General features: G+C 37.5%; 1 protein-coding gene across 11 annotated transcripts in view; it reads right to left on the bottom strand.

Moving 5' to 3' along the window:
* The window catches only part of tcf7 (transcription factor 7), a 52,245-nt gene extending 31,817 nt beyond the window's left edge, over positions 1-20,428 (bottom strand). For 5 of the 11 annotated variants that reach the window (XM_066716900.1, XM_066716904.1, XM_066716906.1 and 2 more), the window contains exons 1-3: positions 20,003-20,427; positions 19,804-19,873; positions 18,780-18,886 (exon numbers count right to left, since the gene is read on the bottom strand). In XM_066716900.1, coding sequence (XP_066572997.1) covers positions 18,780-18,886; positions 19,804-19,873; positions 20,003-20,197 — 372 coding nt within the window. In that variant the 5' untranslated portion in view covers positions 20,198-20,427. Of the gene's footprint in view, positions 1-18,779; positions 18,887-19,803; positions 19,874-20,002 lie in introns of all 11 variants that reach the window. The other 6 variants (XM_066716902.1, XM_066716903.1, XM_066716909.1 and 3 more) reach the window with 3 other exon arrangements.
* Between the last annotated feature and the right edge of the window lie 2,114 nt (positions 20,429-22,542).

Raw genomic sequence — 22,542 nt, 5'->3', positions numbered from 1 at the left:
GTCATTTTAAATATATTACACTGCAGATAAAAAAAATAGTAATGTCTGATTTCATTTTAATTATTCTCTCTTTTATTCCAAGTAAAAACCTTTGTACATGTATAGTATGTAATGGAATAAGAGTATGATTTGTCAAAAAAAAATGGATTTACAAAATGCCAATGGTGCCGCTTTTATTCTGAAAATACTACAGGTTTCCATCTGGGAGATTTCCAATTCAAGTTAAAGGCATAAATGCTGCTGGACACTGTAGCTTTCATGTCTCTGCTTCACACGCATCTGCTAATCAATCATCAATTGATGACTTTTTTTCCCTGTACTGCAGTTGATTACATGTTTTGAATGGATGGTGTTGTATAAAAATATTAGACATTTCTGAGGCATCCTTATGAAGTTCAAATGTATTAGTCTAATTGCATACAGGACTTAAAAGTTAAAATGAAGTGAGAAAGAAAATTAACCTTAAATTACCATTTTTGTAAACAAAAGGTTATAAATCTACAATATTGCTTTCACTAGTGATCATTGTAACATGGATACATTAAATAAGGAATCTACATTGCCCAACACTGCTGCTGTTCATGAAAAACAACAAAGCCAAAAGAAACTGATAATGCATTCATACTTTTGTTTTAGGTAACACCTTTCATTTCAATTAAAACACAGTCCTGCATGGCATCGCCTTTAAATGTGTTATCAAAACCACTTTAAACACTCCTGATCAATCAGACTGTAACAGGGAGAAAGAGCACACAGAAAAGGGCTTCTCAATGCGACAAAGGGTGAAGAGCTGGATGGTTTTTAAAACTGTATTATAACACCCTCACTCACAGATCCCCAGCTATTATTCTTATACTCTTCAGATCTATTAAAGCTTGCCATTTACCTCTCTTGTATGTTATTAGTAGAAGGCTGCTGTATTCTCTTCTCTTTAATCTCTTATAGATGTTTCTATTGATGGGACTATTGATTTGATGTTCATGCTGTTGCTTTTATCTCAAGGAACTCAAAGCACTCTTGTGTACTCTTCTGACATGTTATCATGTAACCCCTTCTCATCCGCACTGCTGACAACAGTAAATGTCCACATTTCCAACTTATTTTTCCTGAGAAAATTATAACTTCGTCATTTATAGTAATTTGGCCTTGAGTGTAGACCTGGTATTTCTTAATTGTCCTGTGAATAATACTTCATACAGCATACAAATGCCATTCAATTAACTCATTAGCACCTTACAAAATGGTTTATCTAGAATGTTCAATACATAAAAATCGCTACAAGTATCTTTTGAGACAAAATGCAGTGCACACTGCAGCTATTTTCTCATTTTGCATAATATGAATTATTAAAAGGAGTTTGCAATAGGAATATGACATGTCAGCTGTTAAATTGTAGATTAACTGGATTAAAAACAGGAGATTGATTAGAAATCATTAATTTTCCCTTTTGAGTTTGATTCCTTGCATGTTTCCCATTGAACGAATGGCTGGTTTATTTGTTCCTCACAGGGCAAAATAAACATTAGTCAACAAGCTCACACTTTCGAAACAAAGGCTGCCTCATTTAAAAATGCTTTCATCTATTTGAGCCATCTGTCTTACTAATCACAGGAAAAAAAACGAAGGGAGTGACTTCCAAAGTAACCAATATATGTTTGTATTACGCTGATCATAGACTGATGTATTCTTTTTAGAATTAAAGAGCACGAGAAAGAGATTAAATATGAATTTAAGACAACATAGTGTTGCAAAAAAAAAAACATTTGGTTTCCTTGAAAAACAATATGGTGGGGGGTATTTCACACTTTACCACTGGCAGTAACAGATTCTCGTAAAGAAAAAAGGGCCCAGAGTGTAGTCCAGGACTGTGGCTCTTTCTGCACCACATGGCCCCGAGCGTAGAGTCTCACAAGTCCTCAGGTAGTGTGGCTGCACAGGGGTGACTGTCACATAACCTCATATCCTGTGTTTCTTTGCGTGCACGCTCAGCTCTGAACTGACACAAACACTCAAGGGCCTGGAGAACTCGGCAGACTCCGTAACAAACAATCTGAATAACAACACACTGCTTTGGTTCCCCACAGAGAAGAAAAGCATCTCCTTTACAGCAGGACTACAAAGTGAAAACCATAGCATCACAAGGCCTGCGGAGTAGACGCATGCAAAGCAGGCTGAAACACAGCCACAATCCTGGAAACCTGATGTTAAATTATTTCACTATCGTGTAAAAAAGTTACAACAAGGTGCCGCTTAAACTTTTTTTTTTTTTTTTTTAGAAACCTTTGCTGCCAATGGTTTGGGGAGTCTTGCCAAAAACTGTAGCAGAGGCTGGTATCGAGCTATCGATCATCTGAACAAATGACATAGTCAGACCAGAAACTATGTAATTTTCACCTCAAAATAAAACTGCACGGACTCTTCTTTTACCTAAAATAGGCCAGAATGAATAATACCCGCTGCTTTGCCGATTATGGTTAGATACAGCATGGTCGCCCACACCAATATCTGAACAATACCCCTTATTTGTCTTGTGGTCTGGCGAATTGTTTTCAATTATTTGTAATGTAAATATGTGGTCATGCATGCAAACACCGCCTCCTGGAAACCACATCTTCTGCCTGAGTGGCTGGACTCACTTCATTTTCTAATTGCTTGCTGACTCTCCTTTTCCAAAAATCAGTGTTCTGCGCCAGAAGAGAACCCAAATGTAGCTTCTTTTCTTATTACTACAGTGTGGATTCAGATGCTTAAGATAAGCACTTCTGTTTCATCCCTCTCCAGTACCAGCATGGAAAAAACTCCTGCATTGGGCCATTTTACAGATTGTAGTCTTTTAAGGCAATCTTCCACAAATCGCAGAGCACCTAGTACTAGGGCGAGGACCAGCACATGACAGAGAATAATGTATCTTTGCTGAAGTCCAGTCTTGTCTTGTCTCGTTCATTTTAACTGCTGTTAGTTTAGAGAAATGCAGCAAAGATCATACTGGTTACCTAGGTTTGCTTGGTATATAAAATGCATGTGCCCTGCCCAGACAACAAACTCATCTATCTGAAACCCTTTGTGTTAACTGATAGTGAGACTACACTTGTTATTGTTCAACTAAAAAAAGACTAGATGAATTATGACCAAAACACTTAAAAGTTTCCATCTAGCAACCTCCCCTTGCCACAGTTTTAGAACTCAGCTACTCAGGTGACAAGAAATACCGTATATTTATTTTCCATGGTAAACCACATCTGGTTTAACCTCATATAACTGTACAAACAGAGCACACAGTTACAAGTTGCAGATAAGCCCCCCCAAAATACACAAGTGCACTGATCTACCAATTAATCTTGTTTTATATATTTTTTTAAAGCAACAGTAACCCAAGATACATGATTGTCAGTGAGTGGCTTGTTTACTAAAAAGCAATCCAGGCACAACAGAACTTTATTACACAACTTGGAATGCAATACACTAAACAAATATAACATTAAAAATAATAGGATTATCACTTACAATAACACTTCGGTAAAATAAATGCTTCAACATATGCGTATTATTGCCAGGCTAAACAAAAAGAATAGTAATTGTGCAATGTTGTTCTTTTATTTCTGTGCCTTATAGAATAAAAAGCAAAACAAACAAAAACATATTTAATCTGTTTAGCAAATGCATAGAGCCCTCAATGCTCAATGCTACACAATGAAGGCGAGGCACTGTTACATGAAACAGGGGGGAAAAATGCAACTTTTACAAAAAATCTTTGCAAAATTTCAGTTTGCAGAAAGATAAATGGACTATATGGTTCAGAATTGGCTAAAATTGCCCAAAGCTTCCACAAACACAGGCAGTGCTTTCAGGGTAAAGACAAAGATTTGTCTGGTTTACAATACAGGTTTAAATATACTTCTTTTCTATCACATTATGTCTAAATCCTGTTGTTAATTTAGTAAGACCAGTGAGTAACTCCAACTGAACACATTCTTAGAATTCTACCTCAAAGAACTCTGAACCAACAGTCACATTCTACCATTACCAGAAACTCGCTCAACACAAACTCACTTTCTTTTCCAAAAAAACTAGAAAAAAAAAGCTTTTTATTGACAATAAGTTTTGTTAATGAATATATAATAGAAAACAGGAATCATTGGGTTGTTGGACATTAATGAGAAAGAAAATCTCCTTTTGCTTGAGTGGGTTTCTGGTTTTAATGAAGTTACACATTTGTTATGGTAATATCAATGTGACACATTTGTTTCACCCCCCTAAAAAACAGGGGGCCAGATTCTCTTTCTGAGAATTAATCAGCAGGAAAAAATGGATCATCACTATTTTTTGTGCACTAAGTCAAATGAAGTATTTTTTAATGCTGCAGCAGTATATTTCACAAATAGTTGTGAAGCGTCTGTTCAGCACTCAAATGTGTCATCAGTGAAAGGTTTGGCGGGCAGGACGGAGTTGAGCTGTATTCAAGAAATATGTATAAAGGATTTATTTATTTATTATTGCTGAATTACATTAAATGCATAGCTAAATTATGTAGAAAAGGAAGTAATTAAAACGAAATATCTTTCCTGTGGTACAACATATATATCTATTTATGAATTCAATGTTTATTTTTTAAGATATTCAGTTTTATTACACTATGCATACAGAGTGCTTCAGAGCATATTGCAGTTTACTGTTGGGTAGGGTGGCTACTTTTTTGCAAGTGAAAGAAAATCTCACATGGTTTATACACTGGGAAATAATAAATACCCATAGGCCTTCATTTAATCACTTAGTCCCATAAGTGCTCCCAGTGGATAAAAGATGAGAACATAGCAGCTAGCACACAATCCCACAATGTGGTCTGTTCTTGCACAGATCAGACGGCTCCAAACGAACTCCATAGCACTGCATGTCAAGTCAGATGGGGCTTTAACTGCCAGCCTCGTGGCAAGCCCTGCCTTCTGAGAGTTATTCTCCCAGCTGCCACCCCTGCCAGAAGAGACCATACTGTCTAAGGCCTTTTTCATTCCCTCCTTAAATTTTAGGGAAATGGAACCAACAGCTTATGGGGCTTCAATGTCTGCCACACATCCAAATGTACACACATAAACAAGAAAAATAAAATGGTTCATTCCAAGGCTTCTAAGCCCATAATCTCTGGATTTCTACAGCTCTCAAACTGAGCAAAATTCTGTAGCGGGCAAGGTTTCGTATTAGTGATGTTGATGAGGTCTAAATCAAAGGAGTTACAAGAGTTACACTGGATTGAAGGCTTACTGGTTGCTCACGTGAAAGGAGAAAGGAAGATCGTCATTGTATCCTTCATGTGTCTTGTAAGTTGTTTAATCAGATAAAGATCTGCTATTTTTCATAGACGTGAAATTGAGGAGAAAACAAAATCAGTTTTCCACAGCAGTGGTTAACAGGACAGGAAAGCAGATTTAGAGCCTGACTTATTAAAAATGAAAATAAACACTACATAATAGAGAGACAGAGAAAAAATTAACACAGAACAGACCCAACTGGGTAAAACAATTATCTTGGTGAAAGGAATGCAGTTTGTAGGCTCTTCTAAAACTCAGTTCAGTTAATTCTGCTCTATACTGTCAAGCTGGATGAACATGTAAAGTAAATATGATTTATCCAGGGATAAAAAAAATAATTAAAGGTTCCCATTGTCTAACACTTTGAACCATATGTCTTCATTAAAAACAAAGATTCCAAATACATTATGCATAACATATTTCTACATGGTTTCCTATAGAATTTGGTTTAATAGTGTAGTTTAATTAAAAGTCAACTATAAATACCTGCAGTCAGGATATGATATAATTAGCCTGAAACACAACTGTCTGCCTAATCACTGATCTGTAATACATTAAATATACATTTCAGTATCATAACAACAATACAAAGTGTGCTCCGACACGACTGAGTATAGGAGTAACAAAGAAAAAGACATCAAGGTGAATGGAAAGTTTGTAGAATCAAAAAGATGACACGCAGGCTAGGCGAACATGAACAAATATTAGAATTAACATAAACGGAAGGGCTATGAAATAGTTAAGGCTTTTTATAAGGTGCTTCTGACTGTTTGAAGACGTTCCTCTCGAGGTGTGCCAGGTGTGCATGTGGTTACCGGCTTCTTATTGTTTACTGCAAACTCCCTTCCGCAGAGCTTTGTCTCGCGCTGTTTACTCCATCCTCATGAAATCAGATAACAGCAGAGTGTGTGCGTTTTCTGTTTTTCGCCTCACTCTCTCTAGTCTTTACCCACCCCCCCACATACACATACACATACACACACACACACACGTACATACACTCGCCAGCAGAGCTCGCATACAGTACCGGTCTTTCAAACCACACCATGCATCATCAATAAGATCCAATCTCTATCTAACAACTTCTCAATACAGTACTGAAAAGGCAGTCTACATCAGTTGCTAGACAAACCAAGCTGACAGTGTACAGGATGTTTATCAGAAGTGCTATTTACATGGTATGGACACCAGTACATGCATGCGGACAAAAAGGGTGAAGAAATGCTTTTTTTTTTTTTTTTTAACCAAGCTACCCTACACAACCCACTAACAGAGCCCTCCACGAGTTTCCTCAAACAGGCGAGTGCCTCAAAGCAATACTGATTTGGGCTGCACATTTTACACTTTCTCTTTCGGGCTGCACATTACACACAAATGTGTTTACAAGAAGACGACGAAAGGTCAGGTGTTTATGATAGAGTAAAGCACTCAAAACAAAGAAGCTATTCTGCGCTGTCGCTGCGATGTGGAGGACTAAGAACACGTCTTAAAGAAAAAGTAATTTTGAAGACTATAGCAGTAGGCAGATTTACTTATTTTTAATGCCTCACACAACTCTGCTTACATCCTTCAATAATAATGATATAACATTTATCCGAGTGCTACGAAAATGGCTTATTACTTGCGATGGAAAACGGATAGTCTTATTCTGCTTTAAAAAAGGGGGCTGTGAACTTGTACCCTTGGTTCAGACTTTAAAGTAATAAGCTTTCATCAGGAGGAATCGATATTCTCCATGATATGCTTTCGGCTCCACAGTTCTCTCACGGGTAACCACAAGATAAGGTTCTGATCCATGCACCTACCCTGGTGGTACAGACCAAATTATGCGACTAGAGATTGGTCTCTGATGTTCAAACACAATGGAAACCCACACAGACACTTTATATCGAGGACCAACATATTGGAGAAACAACTGTGAATTCTTGAAGAATGGATGAAAAAAGACACAGAATAGTTGCAGGCAGGGCACCAATTACAATCCCCACACAGACACCTGGAAAATGTTTCAGCTCTTTTCTTAAAATTGTTTTTATCCAATTCAGTTTATGTTTAAAAATGACTGGAGAGATCAATTCTACTTCAAAGGCACTGACTAGTTATTATCTGTTTCACTAATGCATGCCTCATGGTGGATGTGGTCATAGCTGATTTAAAGTGCTACTGAAGATATTAATATATTTAAGATGTTTTAAACAGATTTCACGTTCCACGTCTGAATCTGTCAGGGACGACACTTACCCGCTTCAGTGCGATCCCTGTTAAAAACAAACAAATCTAATTAAATAGATAACTATAAAGTGTAATTAAAATACAACAACAAAGCTGTTGCAAGAGTTGGTATAATGGGTGCTAATGACAGAGACATAGTGGCATATGAACAACATCAAATAAGCTGTGACAGAAGCTGTGGGGGTCTCTTAGTAACCCCACATTGGTGCAGTTAACTTAATTTTCCCCATCATGCCGTTCTTCAGGCTCAACCATTAAAAACGAGCTTCCCATCTGATTCAAATGAAATGGCAGAATGTTAATGACTTTCATGCTAACCATTTAAAACGCAATGCAATTTTTGAAAAGATTTTTTTTTTTCTCGTTTGATATCTACAAAGACCTTGTTCTCAATCCCATAAGCAAAGCCCTATTTTTAGAAGTGAAATGGTTTCCAGTTGGCTCCAGAGGACCATAGGGGAAAAACCACACTGAAAACCACATTCCATAACATTTGAAAGGGACCGAGTAGCTTGGCGGAGCAGGGATGGCTCTTATTTAACCAATTAAATGCCTGGTTTGTCCATATTGAGGAATGTCATACACATCTTCCTTCCTTCCTTCCTTCCTCGCTCCGTGGGATAATGTTTTTGCTGTTCTACTAAGACACTGTTCTAGATTTTCACATTAATCATTGACAATTCTATGGAAGCAACAACAGTCACAGAGAATGCATTGCTTCAGTTACTTTACTGTGGTGGCGAAAGTTGTCAAGCTATCAAGACTTCCCTAAATAAACGACAGCTATACTGGGAAATTCTGGGTGTTGGAATTCTGCCGGCTTCCCTTAAAAAAATGTACTTCTATGTAGGCACATCCTGAATTGACTTCAGCCCATGTTGCAATAGTCATTCTTAACAGAAAACACAACCCTTGTCCCAAACCAGCTCCTATGAAAACTAGCCTGGAATTTCAAATGTGGCCACTTCATTTTTAACAGAAGTTTCAAATTTAAAGATGTATTCTCAATCACGCTTCAGGTTTTCTGCGCTGATACGCTGTGTGACGATGGTGTCATTCTTCTTTGTTTGAGCCAATCAGAGATTTCCTGAGCTGTGAAAAAGACTTTCATCATTGAACTGTTGCTAATTGTTGGTTAGACCATGATCTGTTTTGGAGGAATATTAAGTCACAATGCCACAGTGTGTGGTGTTTGGTTATAACAAAGTACTGGCCTGTTAAGTATTTAAATGTAAGGTTAAAAAAAACACCAGTGTAACAGCCACAAAGTAATCTGAAGTTGCCATCTCACATGGCCTCAATAAACGCCTTATCTGGATGAAAGTTTCCTAATAATATAAAGCAGGAAAATATATATATAAACAATCATCTTTTAAGATTAAACAATAGCCTAAGTTTGCACAAAAACAAATGTTTCACTTAAATTAAAATGCTTGGTTCATGATAATTTCTTGGTGACAAATAGAAATTGTACTGGATATCATGCGTTGCCTCATATGAACAAGTATATGCTGTGTTAATCAAATATTTCCACTAGTATCCAATAGACTTCTGCAGTATCTTTAAAAGAACTAAGCAATTAGAAGAATATAAAGGCACATAAACAAGATACACACATACTTCTACTCTTAAAAAAAAGAGTATATGTTTAGATATATAAGTTTGCCTGGCTAAAAATATTCTTCTCCAAAAATTTATTTTAGCTTACAATTTAACATAGAAACTGCAATTAAGTTCTTGCCAGTGTAGCGCCCTACACTATATCACTGACACTATTTGCCAGTTGGTAAAACCTCAAAATTCCCTTTGGATATTTCCAGCTGTTAAGGTGGCAATATCCACACCCCGCAAAAAAGAGAAGATTAATAACATAAAATGTTCTTTGCCTGTTTCTGCACAGAATATTTATGTTGCACAACTACATTTGTTTGGCATTAGTCATACAAATTCTGACTGACACATCATGAAAAATATAATAGTTGTGTCTAATACAACCAAATAGTCCTGACCTGTACTTTATACTCTCAGTTTTGAGTGCATTACTTTCACAATGATCAATCTTAATGCTCTGCACAAACTACAAAAAAATAAATCTTTTGAAGTCTGAGAAGGCAAAACAAACAAACAAATTAATTCCATACACGTAGGAAAAACAGACTACACCATGATTCAAAATGGAAAAAAACAGAAATGCTTCACTCATGAGGGAAAACTATAAATTACTGTGGAGAGTGTCCCCCGTGAGTTGCTTGGCTGTTTCTCAATCTTTTCATATACTTCTCTCCATTATGTTGTGCATCCTCTAAAATACTCCCAAGGGTTCAAGATCTATTTTTTCATGAAAAGTAAAACTGAAATGTTTTATGAACCTCACAAATCCCTTGTAGTTTGCAGAAACAGAGAAGTTCTATGCAATACCCATTGTCTTAATCTTTTGCAAGGTTCCACTTCCTTATGCTGACAAGACTCATAACCTCTTTAAGTATCTACAAAAAAAGTATTTACAAACATATTCTTGCTCTGTGTAAATAGGCAAGCACATCTAATGATGAATCACTCACAAATGGCAATATGGTTTCCCAGGAAAATACCTGATAATTGTACAATCACATGCATGCTATACTTTTCTCTGGATGACAAATCACGCAGGATCGGTGACAAGGCTGGGATGTGTTGTGTCGTGGCGATCACTTGAATTTATTTAAATGGGGACAGGCACTGCCTGCCACCCCCATGTGAACAAGAAACATAAAAACAAAAAACTACAGACCTGGTGGAGCCATTTCAGACACATAGGGCAGGCACACGTGGGTGTGATCAGGCTAGTGTAATCCTGCTGCATCGGATACCCCTCTCCCAGCAGGCAGTACTACAGGGGCCAACCCATGAGGCCACTGCTGTTAAGGTTTTTCCTAGAGATGTTTGCAGATGTTTGGATCTACAGTATTATTTAACTATGTATAATGTGTGACTCTTTTGTAGTGTTGTGTATCTAAAAGAATGGCTTAGGGGGGGAAACAACCTCAAGGGATACGTTTTAACCCCACACTAGTTTTGTGGCACTGAAAACGGTCTATACCGGACATGGCCAAACATGTCATTCTGCGTGTAATTTGCGTTAAAGAGTTATGTTCAAATTATAGTAATTATCACACAAACGCAACCGTTGCTCAATATGACACAGAAAGGCATTTGACCATTTTAGACCTGTACAGACCGAACACCCAAAGATGAAAGCTTTCAACGGTCTCTAAACACACATGCTATACTGTCCAGACACACAATGACACAGGGCTGCATAAACAAATTATCCACTTCCTTATGACCCTTGTGTTTGAAGAAATAATATGTTGAAACATGCAGTCCTCAATGTTCACAAGTCCCTGCTACTTGTACAAATGTTTAATACATGTGAATATACTGTAACCTGCCACAAAAGAAAACACTTCATTGGTTATCAACTTTTAAAATGGCTCACTATTTTTTTATTTTACGGACTTCAAAGGCTACCCTATACTGCCATCCTTCTGACCCACTGAAATGATTAAAAACAGAGACTGTTGACTCGAATCTGAAACTAGAGAAAATTAGATTTTTAACCAGGAGTCATTTTCCCACATCCAGCTGTTGTTTAGCGTGACAGCTGGACGCTCTCGGTGTCTGCTCCCGAGAGCTGTGAAAACAAGAGCCCCAGCGCATTCCCGAGTGCAATCTGTGACAGCCCGGCCATAGCACCCACTTTTGAACTTCACACTTCAGGATTGACCATTTCCTCTCCCTGTCTTTCTTCCCAGGCCATCGTTCAGTCTGTCACACGGGTGACCACTCACACAAAGGTTAACAAATGGATCTGGAGCTGTAGCACAGCATAGTGAGAATGTGTGAGTCAGCTGGCCTTCTCCCATTTCACAGCTTAGTGAATCACCTTTGTATAGTAGGCTGTGCATCACTCTACACAACACTGACTCTGCTGTGCTACTGACATCTGTGTTGCAGACGTTTTTGGGGGGAGAAAAAAAATGCATCCGTAGGCAATATTCAGATGCTGAAGTCATTGAAAACTATTTAAATTCAGCAGTGTGCCGATTCCCTAAAGCATGCAGGAGCATTTCTTCTATAATGTCAAATCTGCTAATACCAACAGATTCTCTACCACACCAAAATAATAATAACAGTAAAAGTAACAGTAGTAATAATAATAATGCAGTGAGCAATTTCGTGTTCACCACATTAACTTTTATTTATTAAAGGGATTTTTTCTTAAATAATAGATACAGTAAATCTGTACATTTTAAGAAAAGTACTAAATCTATAACTGGGAATGAGTCATTTCAGACATGAATGGTAAATTAAAGTGTCCTGCTGAACATATGAACGTGTTGCCAGATTTAAAGGAAACAAGGGAGATATGATGCCTACATGACAAGAACCGAAACAAAACAAGTGTGCTACGTTTGGTGGTCACATGGTCCCAGAGGTAAAATATGACATCTCATGCCAAGAACGGATTGTAATACCAGTTAAGTGTGTTAGACATAAAAAAGAAAAAAGAAAAAACGCATAGGAAAACATCAATCTAAAAATGCATGTGTGTAAAAAGTAGCGCATCTATAATATTAGATTTGATTTGATAATGCATGTAAACATGAGAATTGGTGTTTTTTTTTTGCATACCAACACTTGCAAAGGAGCAGTCTATTTTCACCCAGGTGATTCTCTTCCTGTGGTTTATTAACTCAGGTCTGAGAAACCTACATCTGTGCTTGGGCAGGGCTTCATCTCAGTCTGCAAATAAAGTTATACAGACAGCACCTCCACTTTCTACAGCCACGTGTAAAAGCAAATGAATCACTCGGGTGCAAGCTCTTCCCCATGCACATTTCAGTACACAAACATGATCACAATCCCCACGGAGCTCATCTGGGAAACTTCTGACAATACAGTACAGTTTGAGTCAGGAGCATTTTACAGTTACCTTCTTTTTGTGTCCCTGTATGTCAGCCTTATAATATATGTTGCTCTCTGAACCGGTCATTTTAATAGCTAATAAAGTACACTGCAGATGATATGAATCTTCATTTTTTAATAAATAAAATAATAAAATAGTGAGTACCTTATTAAGAACTTTTCCTTAACAAAATTACATATACGTCATGTCTTGCTTCCTCACAGAAAATGATACCCAAAGTCATTTTATTAAATCATATAAATAAAATATAAGGGCCTTTTCCTATTTTCCAGGGTTTAACTGTATATTTCTGAATACATAAATACATACACCAGGACAGAGATTCCATAGGTTCAAATATTAAAAATAAATACATTTTTGAAAAACTTAAAATAGATTACGTTACTCTGAGGTACTTCTCTTCATTGAAGTCAATGTACTACTTTAACAGACAGATGAAGGTGCCCCTTATTATCATTTACATTTTTTTCAGATGACATTTTAACTTCTTTTGTGCCTTTTAATGTGTCCACTGCCTTTCAGTGTAACTGCAGTTTGACAGTCAACACAAATCTATGAAACAGAAGTGTCTTCGCTGTGCGATTCACTGTTATGCTCTGTGACAACTACCTGTGCTCTCCTGCACTTGTGATGTATGATGAACCATTGTGGTTATACAACTTAAGTGGCCTCTGTGCCTTTCTGTTAGGGCTTAAACTGAATGGCTGAACATTGTGTAACAGCACCGGAATGGGGGTGTCTCTGTGTCCATCATTTACAAAGGCATAAAAGAATTGTAATGGTGTGTAGGCCATGGTCCACCATGATCTGTCATACGAGACAACATGAGACAAACTTGCCCTTGAGAAGCTCATTCTTAGCCCCTCTAGCTCCTGGCTTTGTAGACTGCCTTCAGAAGTGGCTGAATTACACTGCAGCTTTGGTTAAGGCAGCTAAGCTGAAACATCTAGTTGGAAGTCACTTGTGGCCCAAGCTGGACTGGATTCCAGGTCTCCCATTGAGGAACACTGGAAGTTTGAGTGTTAACCTTTCCCCAATCCAAACCCCTCCCTTAACTTGTTTTCAATTAATTAATCTTTGGCTTAAACACTGCTTTACAAGTTACAAGTAGCTCACAACCAATATAAATCTGCTTTTCTTGTCCTTAGAAAGAGTAATCCAGAGACAGCTCCTTATCGTTGCCAGTCAGAAGTGTAGAGCAGGATTGTCAACCCTTACCCTGCATGGATGGATTACAGAGGCTAAGCCCATGTGCCTGCCACTGTTTGCCCAGAGACTAAGGGTTGGTTTAACAAGCCAGTGTCAACAGTACTTCACAATGTGGAACAGGGGAGAGTGATCCAGGAATGTATAATCCATGACTTTAAACTTAATGAATCCCTTGATCTGGAGGATGACAAACACTTAAGGATTAGATATATACTAGTGTTTCTGTTAAACACCAGGAATGAAGCAATTTGTAGAACACCGAAACTTTGCTGATACTATCACAAGTGACAAAAAAACGATACGATTGCATATAGAATATCAAATTTGAAAGGCCACACTTCACTTGCATGTTGTACTGGGATGACCATGAAGAAGTGAGCTGGTCTAAGTCAAGACAAGGTATGTGGACCAAATACATTCTGGAAATGTATTATGATTCACATTTTCAATTCAGTCACACTGCAACATGCTATTTGCATCAAGTGAAGCCATTGCATGTAAACCCATGACCCAAAAGCTGTTCTATTCTATTATATTCTATTCCGGCACTTCGCCACATGTGCAAAAGACATAGTACATCTTACAGTATCAGAGAGGAATAAACATGGGAAGAAATTGATAAAAACAAACAGACTAATCTGTTCTACAGATATCATAGAACATAGAACTCTTCCTTCCACTAAACTGTATCTCCAAAGAACCATAGTGCTTTGCTGATGTCAATGTTGTCAGACACTGCAGAAGTAACTTAAAAGCGCATTAACACCACCATCCTCCACCTAATTATATATTTTCTTTACAAAACTAGATACTAATAACTACACAATCATTTAAAAAAAGTCAAATTTCCACAGACATTTCCAAAGTGACAGCCACAATGTGTCAATGGTCAAGCAACACTGGAAGTCTCCCCTCTCCCAAAAAGAGTCTCAGTTTGCTTTCTGTTTGTTGGTTGACGGTAACTAGAGACTAATGCCTCAGGAACAAGATGGGATTAGGAGCTGGGGGGGGGGCGACTAAATAAAAACAAGGCTTTGCTAAATGTACTCAATTCAAATCTAAGTAAACAGCTGAAGGGATATTATTTTAATTAAGTTATCAAAGTGAAGATGGCTGAGATCCTTTAGATTGGATGCGAATCACTGGTCTCTCTCCCTCCCAGTGGGCTCTGTTCTTTTGAACAATTACAGCACTCTCTTGTGTAAGCCTCATCCTTCAAGTTTTGTTTCACCTGATTACTTTAACATTCCCTTTTCTTTAAACACGGAGAGAGATAATTAAATCCACAGCTTTCAATGGATAAACACTGCAGTGTGCTGGATACAAGTAAAAAGCAGGCACCAAGAAAATCAAATGCAAGCAGCCAATGAAACATGGACATCTAGACAGTTTCCTCTCCCAGCTCTAACTGTGAAGGTGAAAAGGTTGGTAAATACAAGCTTTCTTAGAAAATGAACATCAATCCTAACATTAGCTAGTGAGTTACAGACACTCTATTTATATTTAATTGAGAATATGCTTGGCACATTTAATGCCAAGCCTAATTTCTTTAGCTTTGGCAAATGTGTGTAGGGGTTGTGAGAACTGCAGCAAAATCGTAACTACAGAAAAAGCCAATGTACTGGCATACTCCAGTCATTTCAAGAATAAAGTGTCAATCATTTCCATCATTAAAAATTAAAGCAGCAAAGATGGAACTACTGCATCAGCGGGAATGTTTTTTTTTTTCTTTCTCCCTTTTCTTTTCTTTGTTTTGCCAAGCAAGTTTCTGCCCGTCTTCCTCTTGAAGGACCACATATTCCACATCACAGCTCCTTTGTTCTTTTCTGATTAGCTTGAGAGGGTAACCCTCCTCTTGTAAAAGCAGCCACAAACATCCTCTTAATCCCTCTTGGGACGAGCAGCCGGGAGGAGGACAGATCTCTAAAGCCCAGAGCTGAAAATTCCTGGCTGAAGAAATTAAGTTATTGAAAATTTCACTTTGGAAATATGACGAGAAAGGTTTTTATTTCAGAAATGTCCCTCTCTGATGACCCACCCGAGCATTTACTGCTGATCCCCTTAAATTCAACTGTGTCCTCTTGTAATCCAGAAAATTACAACCCCCCCAACCCCCACTCTCTCCCCGATCAAAGAACATCAAATTTGGAAGCACAATTGTTCATCCAATAAAGTGATATTAAGTCTCTCCAGGCACTCACAAATCCTTAAAAGAAATGTATCAGTGAGTATTGCTGATAACTACATTAATAACTTAGATGGAAATAAATACATTTCCCATGAAAAAAATAGATCATTGTGAGAATATATGTGCATTAATTTATCCCTGGATGAAACACTCAGTGTTGGCTTTAGAGGAATTAAATACTTCTGTCGTTGCAGCTTCAGCTTTTAACAAAAGTACAGAACTTCTCAGAAAAAGTTACGTAATTCACTGGCAATTGAGAAAGATGCTGACATTAAATTTAAATGAATAAATACACTTTAATTACCTAAGGGGGAAAGGCCTTTGTAATAAAATGTACTTGAGATATTCAAAGATCAATTGATCAACCTCTTGTATTTGTATCCTATTTACTGTCTCTGAATTGTTTCCCAGACCCCTTAGTGGTATTTCCAAGAGCTATATAAAATTACTAAGAAAATACATGTTGTTCTAATGGACGTGTGACATGATTTTTAGACCTTTACGTTACATGGATTGGAATACTTTAAAGAAAGAATATTTAATGATATTAAACTGTCATATGTTTGTCAAGATACAGCAGCTTACACCAATTCCAGTTTGCAAGAAACTGAATGAGGACTTGACGTGAAGTATTATTATTATTACTACTACTACTCAATTTCTTAGCAGACAGAGTTATCCAGGGTGACTTACAATTGTTACAATGCATCACATTAACTTACATTTACATTACCCAGCTGGGCAACTGGAGCAATCAAGGGCACAACAGCTCTGTCCCTCACCTGGGAATGAACCCACAACCCTCTGCTCCAGAGTCCAGAGCCCAGAGCCCTAACCACTACTCCACTCTTGTACGACACAAGTAAATTATGATAGACAGAACCTAAAAAGACCTTAAAATACAAGATGCCTCTGGGCTGAGAGATTGCAAGGCAGACATAAGGTGAACATCATTGCTGAAACATAAATGCAATGTTTTGTCAGCCGCAGTTGTTTTTCTTTTACACCCATCTCTTATGCTATAATCACTAACTTCCATTTCATGTAGCAGGTATTTTCTGCGGCCTGTTTGTTAATTATAAAGAATCTACAAGTAGGTATTGCAATATGTCTTGAAACCTTGGGAAAATAGGCTTTATTCCTTCTACATATTTTGTTTAACACTATGGCTGAAATTCATTAACCCTCTCTAATGTGGTGTTAAATTTAAGAAATCATTTTTTTTTTTTAATGGAGGAAAACCAACAATAGGGACACAGCCTATAAAAAAAAAGCATTACACATTTCCTTTCTTAACTTAAATTGGCAGTCTGAAAGCCTTGTGTGACATTTGCAGACTTCATAATTGTTCAACTCATTAGGAAAGTGTTTACATAACGAGACAGGAAAAAATTATATGGTCCTATGTTTTGCAGAGTGTATGGAGTAAGTGTACCTACCTTACTCCATTACAAAATTAGACAACAGCAACTCTTCCGTTTTATATACTTGTTGATATCTATGATAATCTTTATTCTTATTTTATGATATTACATAATTATAATTTCCAAGATTTAATAAAAAAAAAATTTTTTTATTAATAAAACAGATTCCAGGGGAAAGCTGATTAAGAGAAAAAGTTAAAGGAATCTTGATTTAAGATTTTGACTGGCTTTAATATTTAATATGGCAATTCAGTGATGTAAAAAATAACGCTCAATATTGTGTTTCCTGTATTTCCTATTTACTTCAAGCATTACAATTTACAAACTAAGTAACTATCAGTTTGACTTTAAATTATTTTAATCCTATTACAAATCTAAATACAAAATGTAAATATGAGTGAAAACTGTGTCTGGTCATCAGCAAAAAGTCTGTCCTAAACTCATAGATTTCATTTTAAGGTCCAATGCACTATGTTCAAGTACAAATCCACAGCTCTTCCAGAGTGTATATATGATACTGTAAATAACAGTACGAAAATCACTTCAGAGGTTTTACAGTTGTAATACAATGTCGAGGTATCTCAGACACCATGAGGGTGGTCAGAAGCAATCGGCCTTATATCCGGTGTCAACACGCTTGGGCGTGATACCTGACAGCGGAGTCAACTTTATTAAACAAAATACGTACAGCACAGGTTAAGAGAACTGTGACTCACTTTGAAATCTCAAAGGAAAACAAAACAAAACAAAACCCACGATTATCATAAACTTACCGTGACATAAAAACAATGTATACAAACATTACTGTATATCTCCTCTCAATAATGAAAAACAACATATTGGAAAATAAATCTGGGTTCGTATGAGTGTATACTTCACTTACAAGGAAATGTCTGTAATGTGAAAGGTTCTCACTGATGTGAAGTTTTCATTTTTATGAACATTTGAAAGGTGAAAAGATCTTGAGTTTACATTGCACTTCGTAAGGAGTCATTTTAATTCACATTATTTTATCTGGGGAGGCACAAGCACTGTACCCCCTCAGCTGCTTTTGTGTGGTAAATCCTGAGACGCATTTGAAAGCAGAGATGAGTATAGACCTCTTTTTAGTTTGGGCATGATACACAAAGCTCTTTTTATACATACACATCAATGCCTTGCAATTACTTTTTTTCTTTTCTACATCTGTATATTTGTTTTTCTTTCTTTTGTGGATCTTGACGTCAGGAAATGCAAGCAGCACAAAAGAAACTAAAACACAAAACGCAGACACTAGAATAAGTTTTGTCTTGAAATTTAAACTTCTATGCATACCCGAGTAACTAAAACTCATGGACGTCAATATGTACAGTGATCGCCATAGAGAAAAACAAAAACAACATGCATCAAAAAGACATTTTCATTCCAACAAACAGTGTTGCACACATTACATTTTCAGAGAGAGGGGCACTTACAGATGGAGACATAGATCCATTAGGGATGTACGAGTCAGGCAGCATCAGAAATGGGTATCCAGAATAGGCAGAAGCTTTGTACATTCCTGCATCTTGACGTTTAGTCACTGAAAAAAGAGTCAAATTAGTGGGATGAAATCTTGTGTGGGATTAGTCAATCAATATTGAATCAAATGTAAATGTTATGCATTTATAATGTTGCAAAAGATCATTAAACACACCTTTTTGCTACTGAATACAGGACTACCAAATTAAAAATTTAGTACTGTAGCAATAACATTAATTACAAAAATAATAATACACATATATAGTAACACTTAAGTACTTTTTCCTCTTTAAGATGTCTGTCTGCAGCCCGAACAAGTTAAAAAAACTTCATGGTGCCATGTGCTAGACTGTCAATGAGTAAAATCAGCTCATGTGAAACCCTTAGTGAGTCAGGTGGAGTCCACATCACAATCTGAGATGCACTCTTATTCCTCCCATCGTGTTTCTGCTTTATGGTTATTGTTGTTTACACATTACAGCAAAGGTAAGGAAGGTGCTTTTTTTGTTGTTGTTGTTGGCCTCTGTGACCGACACATCTGTGGTCGCTTAACACCATTTGCGGTGGCGTGTCATCTCATCTCATCAACATGAAATGAAAACAAGATCGTCAAAACAGCCGGTTTGCAGGGCAACTGGCTGCGTCTCAATCAACACACGGGCAGTTCAGCACTACAACTTGTGGCGCCTGGTGTGATGATGGAGACCACATTATCAGCAGTATATATATATATATATACGCGCAAGTTACACATGTCAGCCTGCAGGTCAACACAAACTTAAATCAACTTTGATGGCAAAATAATCCGAGTCTCCAGTTTTTGCATTCTCTCAAGTCAGCCCAACAGAGCTAGGACACTTGTGCACACTGATGTAGCTGGAAGCCCGCAGGTGTGACCCGCAGGACACGGGACACATGTGCACATTGCTGCCCCTCACATCTGCACAGGCGCATCCCACCCCAGCGCTGCACACTCACCGTCCTCCAGATGGTCTCTGTGCTTGTCCGCGTAAAGCCTGTGCTCCTCCTGCTGTGCACGTCTGATGGCCTGCGGACACCCGAGCGGAGGACACAGAGACAAGTTTTAACACCACAGCGACACAGCAACGACAATAACAGCAGCGCAAAGTTGGGAGAAAGTAACGGATCCGCCACGGCGCGGCTGCGGCTCTCTCACCCCCGGGTCCGCCGCCGCCGCAGCGCCCTGGTGGATCTCCGACTCGTGTACCAGGGACGACTTCAGGTCCGCCAGGTCCCGCTCGGTCAGCGCGTTCTCCGGGATCTTCTCGTCCTGCTCCCCCTCGTCCTTGAAGGAGATCATCTCGTCGTTAGCGCCGAGATCATCCCCTCCGCCGCTATTCAGCTGAGGCATGTTGTGCTAAGACCGACCAAAAAAAAGAAAGACAGGACTTTTCTTCGGAAGAAACCCCAAAGTTTGTGTGTGTGTTTCTCTGCACTGCTGCGGATGCACTCGGATCTGGCAAAGCGACACAACCAGACCAAAGTTGTTCGGCAGAGCAGCGGCGAAAGTAACGCAGCCCGGCGGCGACCAATAGTGCATCAGCGCCGAGGCGAGGCGAGGGCTGCCGACATCAAAGCGCCCCGCCGCTGATTGACAGGCGGGAGGACTTGTTGGGGGTTGTCCAATTGTTTCAGACAAGGTTTCCGCTCTTAAAGAGACACTACCTTTTTTTTTCTTCTTCTTTTCTTGAATTTGCAATATTCATGAGTTTTAACACTTTCGACGGAGTAAAACGCCTCGGAAAAGCTGTGAAAAGCTGCAGTACCTTAGACGAATCCTCCCATCATTTGCAATGTAAAGTCCTTACGTTTAGGGGAATGATGACTTTTATTTGAAGGGCTGTTTTGGTGTGGAGGAGAGGAAAAGGCAATTTCACCGTTTTCTGACATCATATATTTTTGCGTAGTGAGCCCCTTTATGAAGGGACAGTAAAAGCTGTGAACATGTTAAGTTACACCATTTTACATTTTACCCGTTTGCAATATCAATTGTGTATATCTCAGCTATTGTTAATTTATAACAACACGTATTAAGCGTTTTGAAGACTATAGTCCAAAAGATGCATGAAAACAGTCCTTTCATATATGTTAGTCGACCCATAAAATACAAATTTACCGCTTTTATTCACCTTTGGCTTTCGCTTTATTTTACATTTAATACCTCAGTAGGATATCTCATGGATTTATGTCGGAAATTCCTGATAATAATATAATTAAAAGTGAACTTTTCTGCTGTTATTAAGGCCTACCTGCTGCTACCTTCTGACATGTTCTACATACTACTATAAGTGCTGTAAGTATTTAATTAAACATGTTACCCTTTCAAATATGTATGTATGTCCAATTTTGACCTAGGAGAAAGTGAAAACAAATATATATATATGAATTAGCTGTCAGTAATTCAAAGCAAGCTGTTTGTGATATGTTGTAAACCAGTTTCAATATTTGGTTACCTTAATTGACACTGAAAAATAACATGCAAATTGTATTTGTGTGTGTGTGTATAAAATCATTAAATTGCCTGCTGTGGCATGTTGCAAATGTATACAAACAAATACTGTATGCATCCCTTGTTTATACAATAGTAGTAGTATTTTCTTGCACATTAGTATCATTTGTAAAGGGTTGTAAAATCCTTATCATGAATGGTAAAATGAAAATGATCATAGACAAATATTTTCTTCCTGTTATCCTTCTATGCAATTTGTAAGCATTGTGGTGTGAGATAACCATGTTCTACCCTGATTTAAATCCTTCAGGTCTTTGTTGTGAAGATATATGTACAATAAGAAAATGTCCTGGTACTTGTTTAGGGGCCTGTGGATAGTATTCCATGATACAACCAACAATGAATCACCCAGTTATAGTTTTAGCTCCTTATCAGTTCAGTTTTACTTCCTTCCAAGATAAAAACAAACCTTTAAAAAATATGTAATATAGAAGAACTTCAACAACAACAACAGCAGAGAAGAGATTATGTAATTACAAAATTGATTAACAAATCCTGCTCCCTTTGTCTCCTAGATGATTTTAAGAAACAGTTCAAAGGTTAATTGAGGTCAAATCATGAAGACACCTTATGTTACGTTTATTACAAAAGGGAGTCTTGTATATTGTGTAATAAATTGGTAGATTTTTAAGTCAGGCTGTACAGTAACATGGTCCTTTTTGAGATTTAATTTAGAAATGTTTATATTCTTTCATGCTGTGACTTAATTTTTGGTAATCTGTTGCCCTGCATAAAAATGACGAGCCACAGCTGGGAAATAAAATGAAATACAAACAGAAAATGTGTCTAGTATTTGCATAAAGCTGAATATTTATACAATATCATCCATGCATATTAATAAAAAGATTAAAACAAGAAGCTTAATATATGCAAATCTAAATTATAAATGAGTTGTTTAAACTCCTTGTTGATTCGTCTTGATTAAATATAGACAGCTGTTTTTCATAGGATATTTTCTGGATTGTTCATTTGAAGATTTCTCTTTCTTTCTTTTCCTTTCATTCTTTTTCTTTCTTTCTTCAGATTTCCTTATGTATCCTCAATGTTCCTTGTCGATTTAATTGTCAATCGTATGTGATTCATTTGATATATTGACTTCTGTATCTAGCAGGTTCTTCTGTTTTGAGTATATGACTCACATTTTCAGTGTGCCTTATAGCTTTATCGCTTATCTTTTTTTAGTAATT

Source organism: Amia ocellicauda, chromosome 11, assembly GCF_036373705.1.
Source record: "Amia ocellicauda isolate fAmiCal2 chromosome 11, fAmiCal2.hap1, whole genome shotgun sequence".
NCBI lineage: Eukaryota > Metazoa > Chordata > Actinopteri > Amiiformes > Amiidae > Amia > Amia ocellicauda.
The sequence above is the reverse complement of the archived record's forward strand: the minus strand, read 5'-3'. Positions and strand labels throughout refer to the sequence as shown.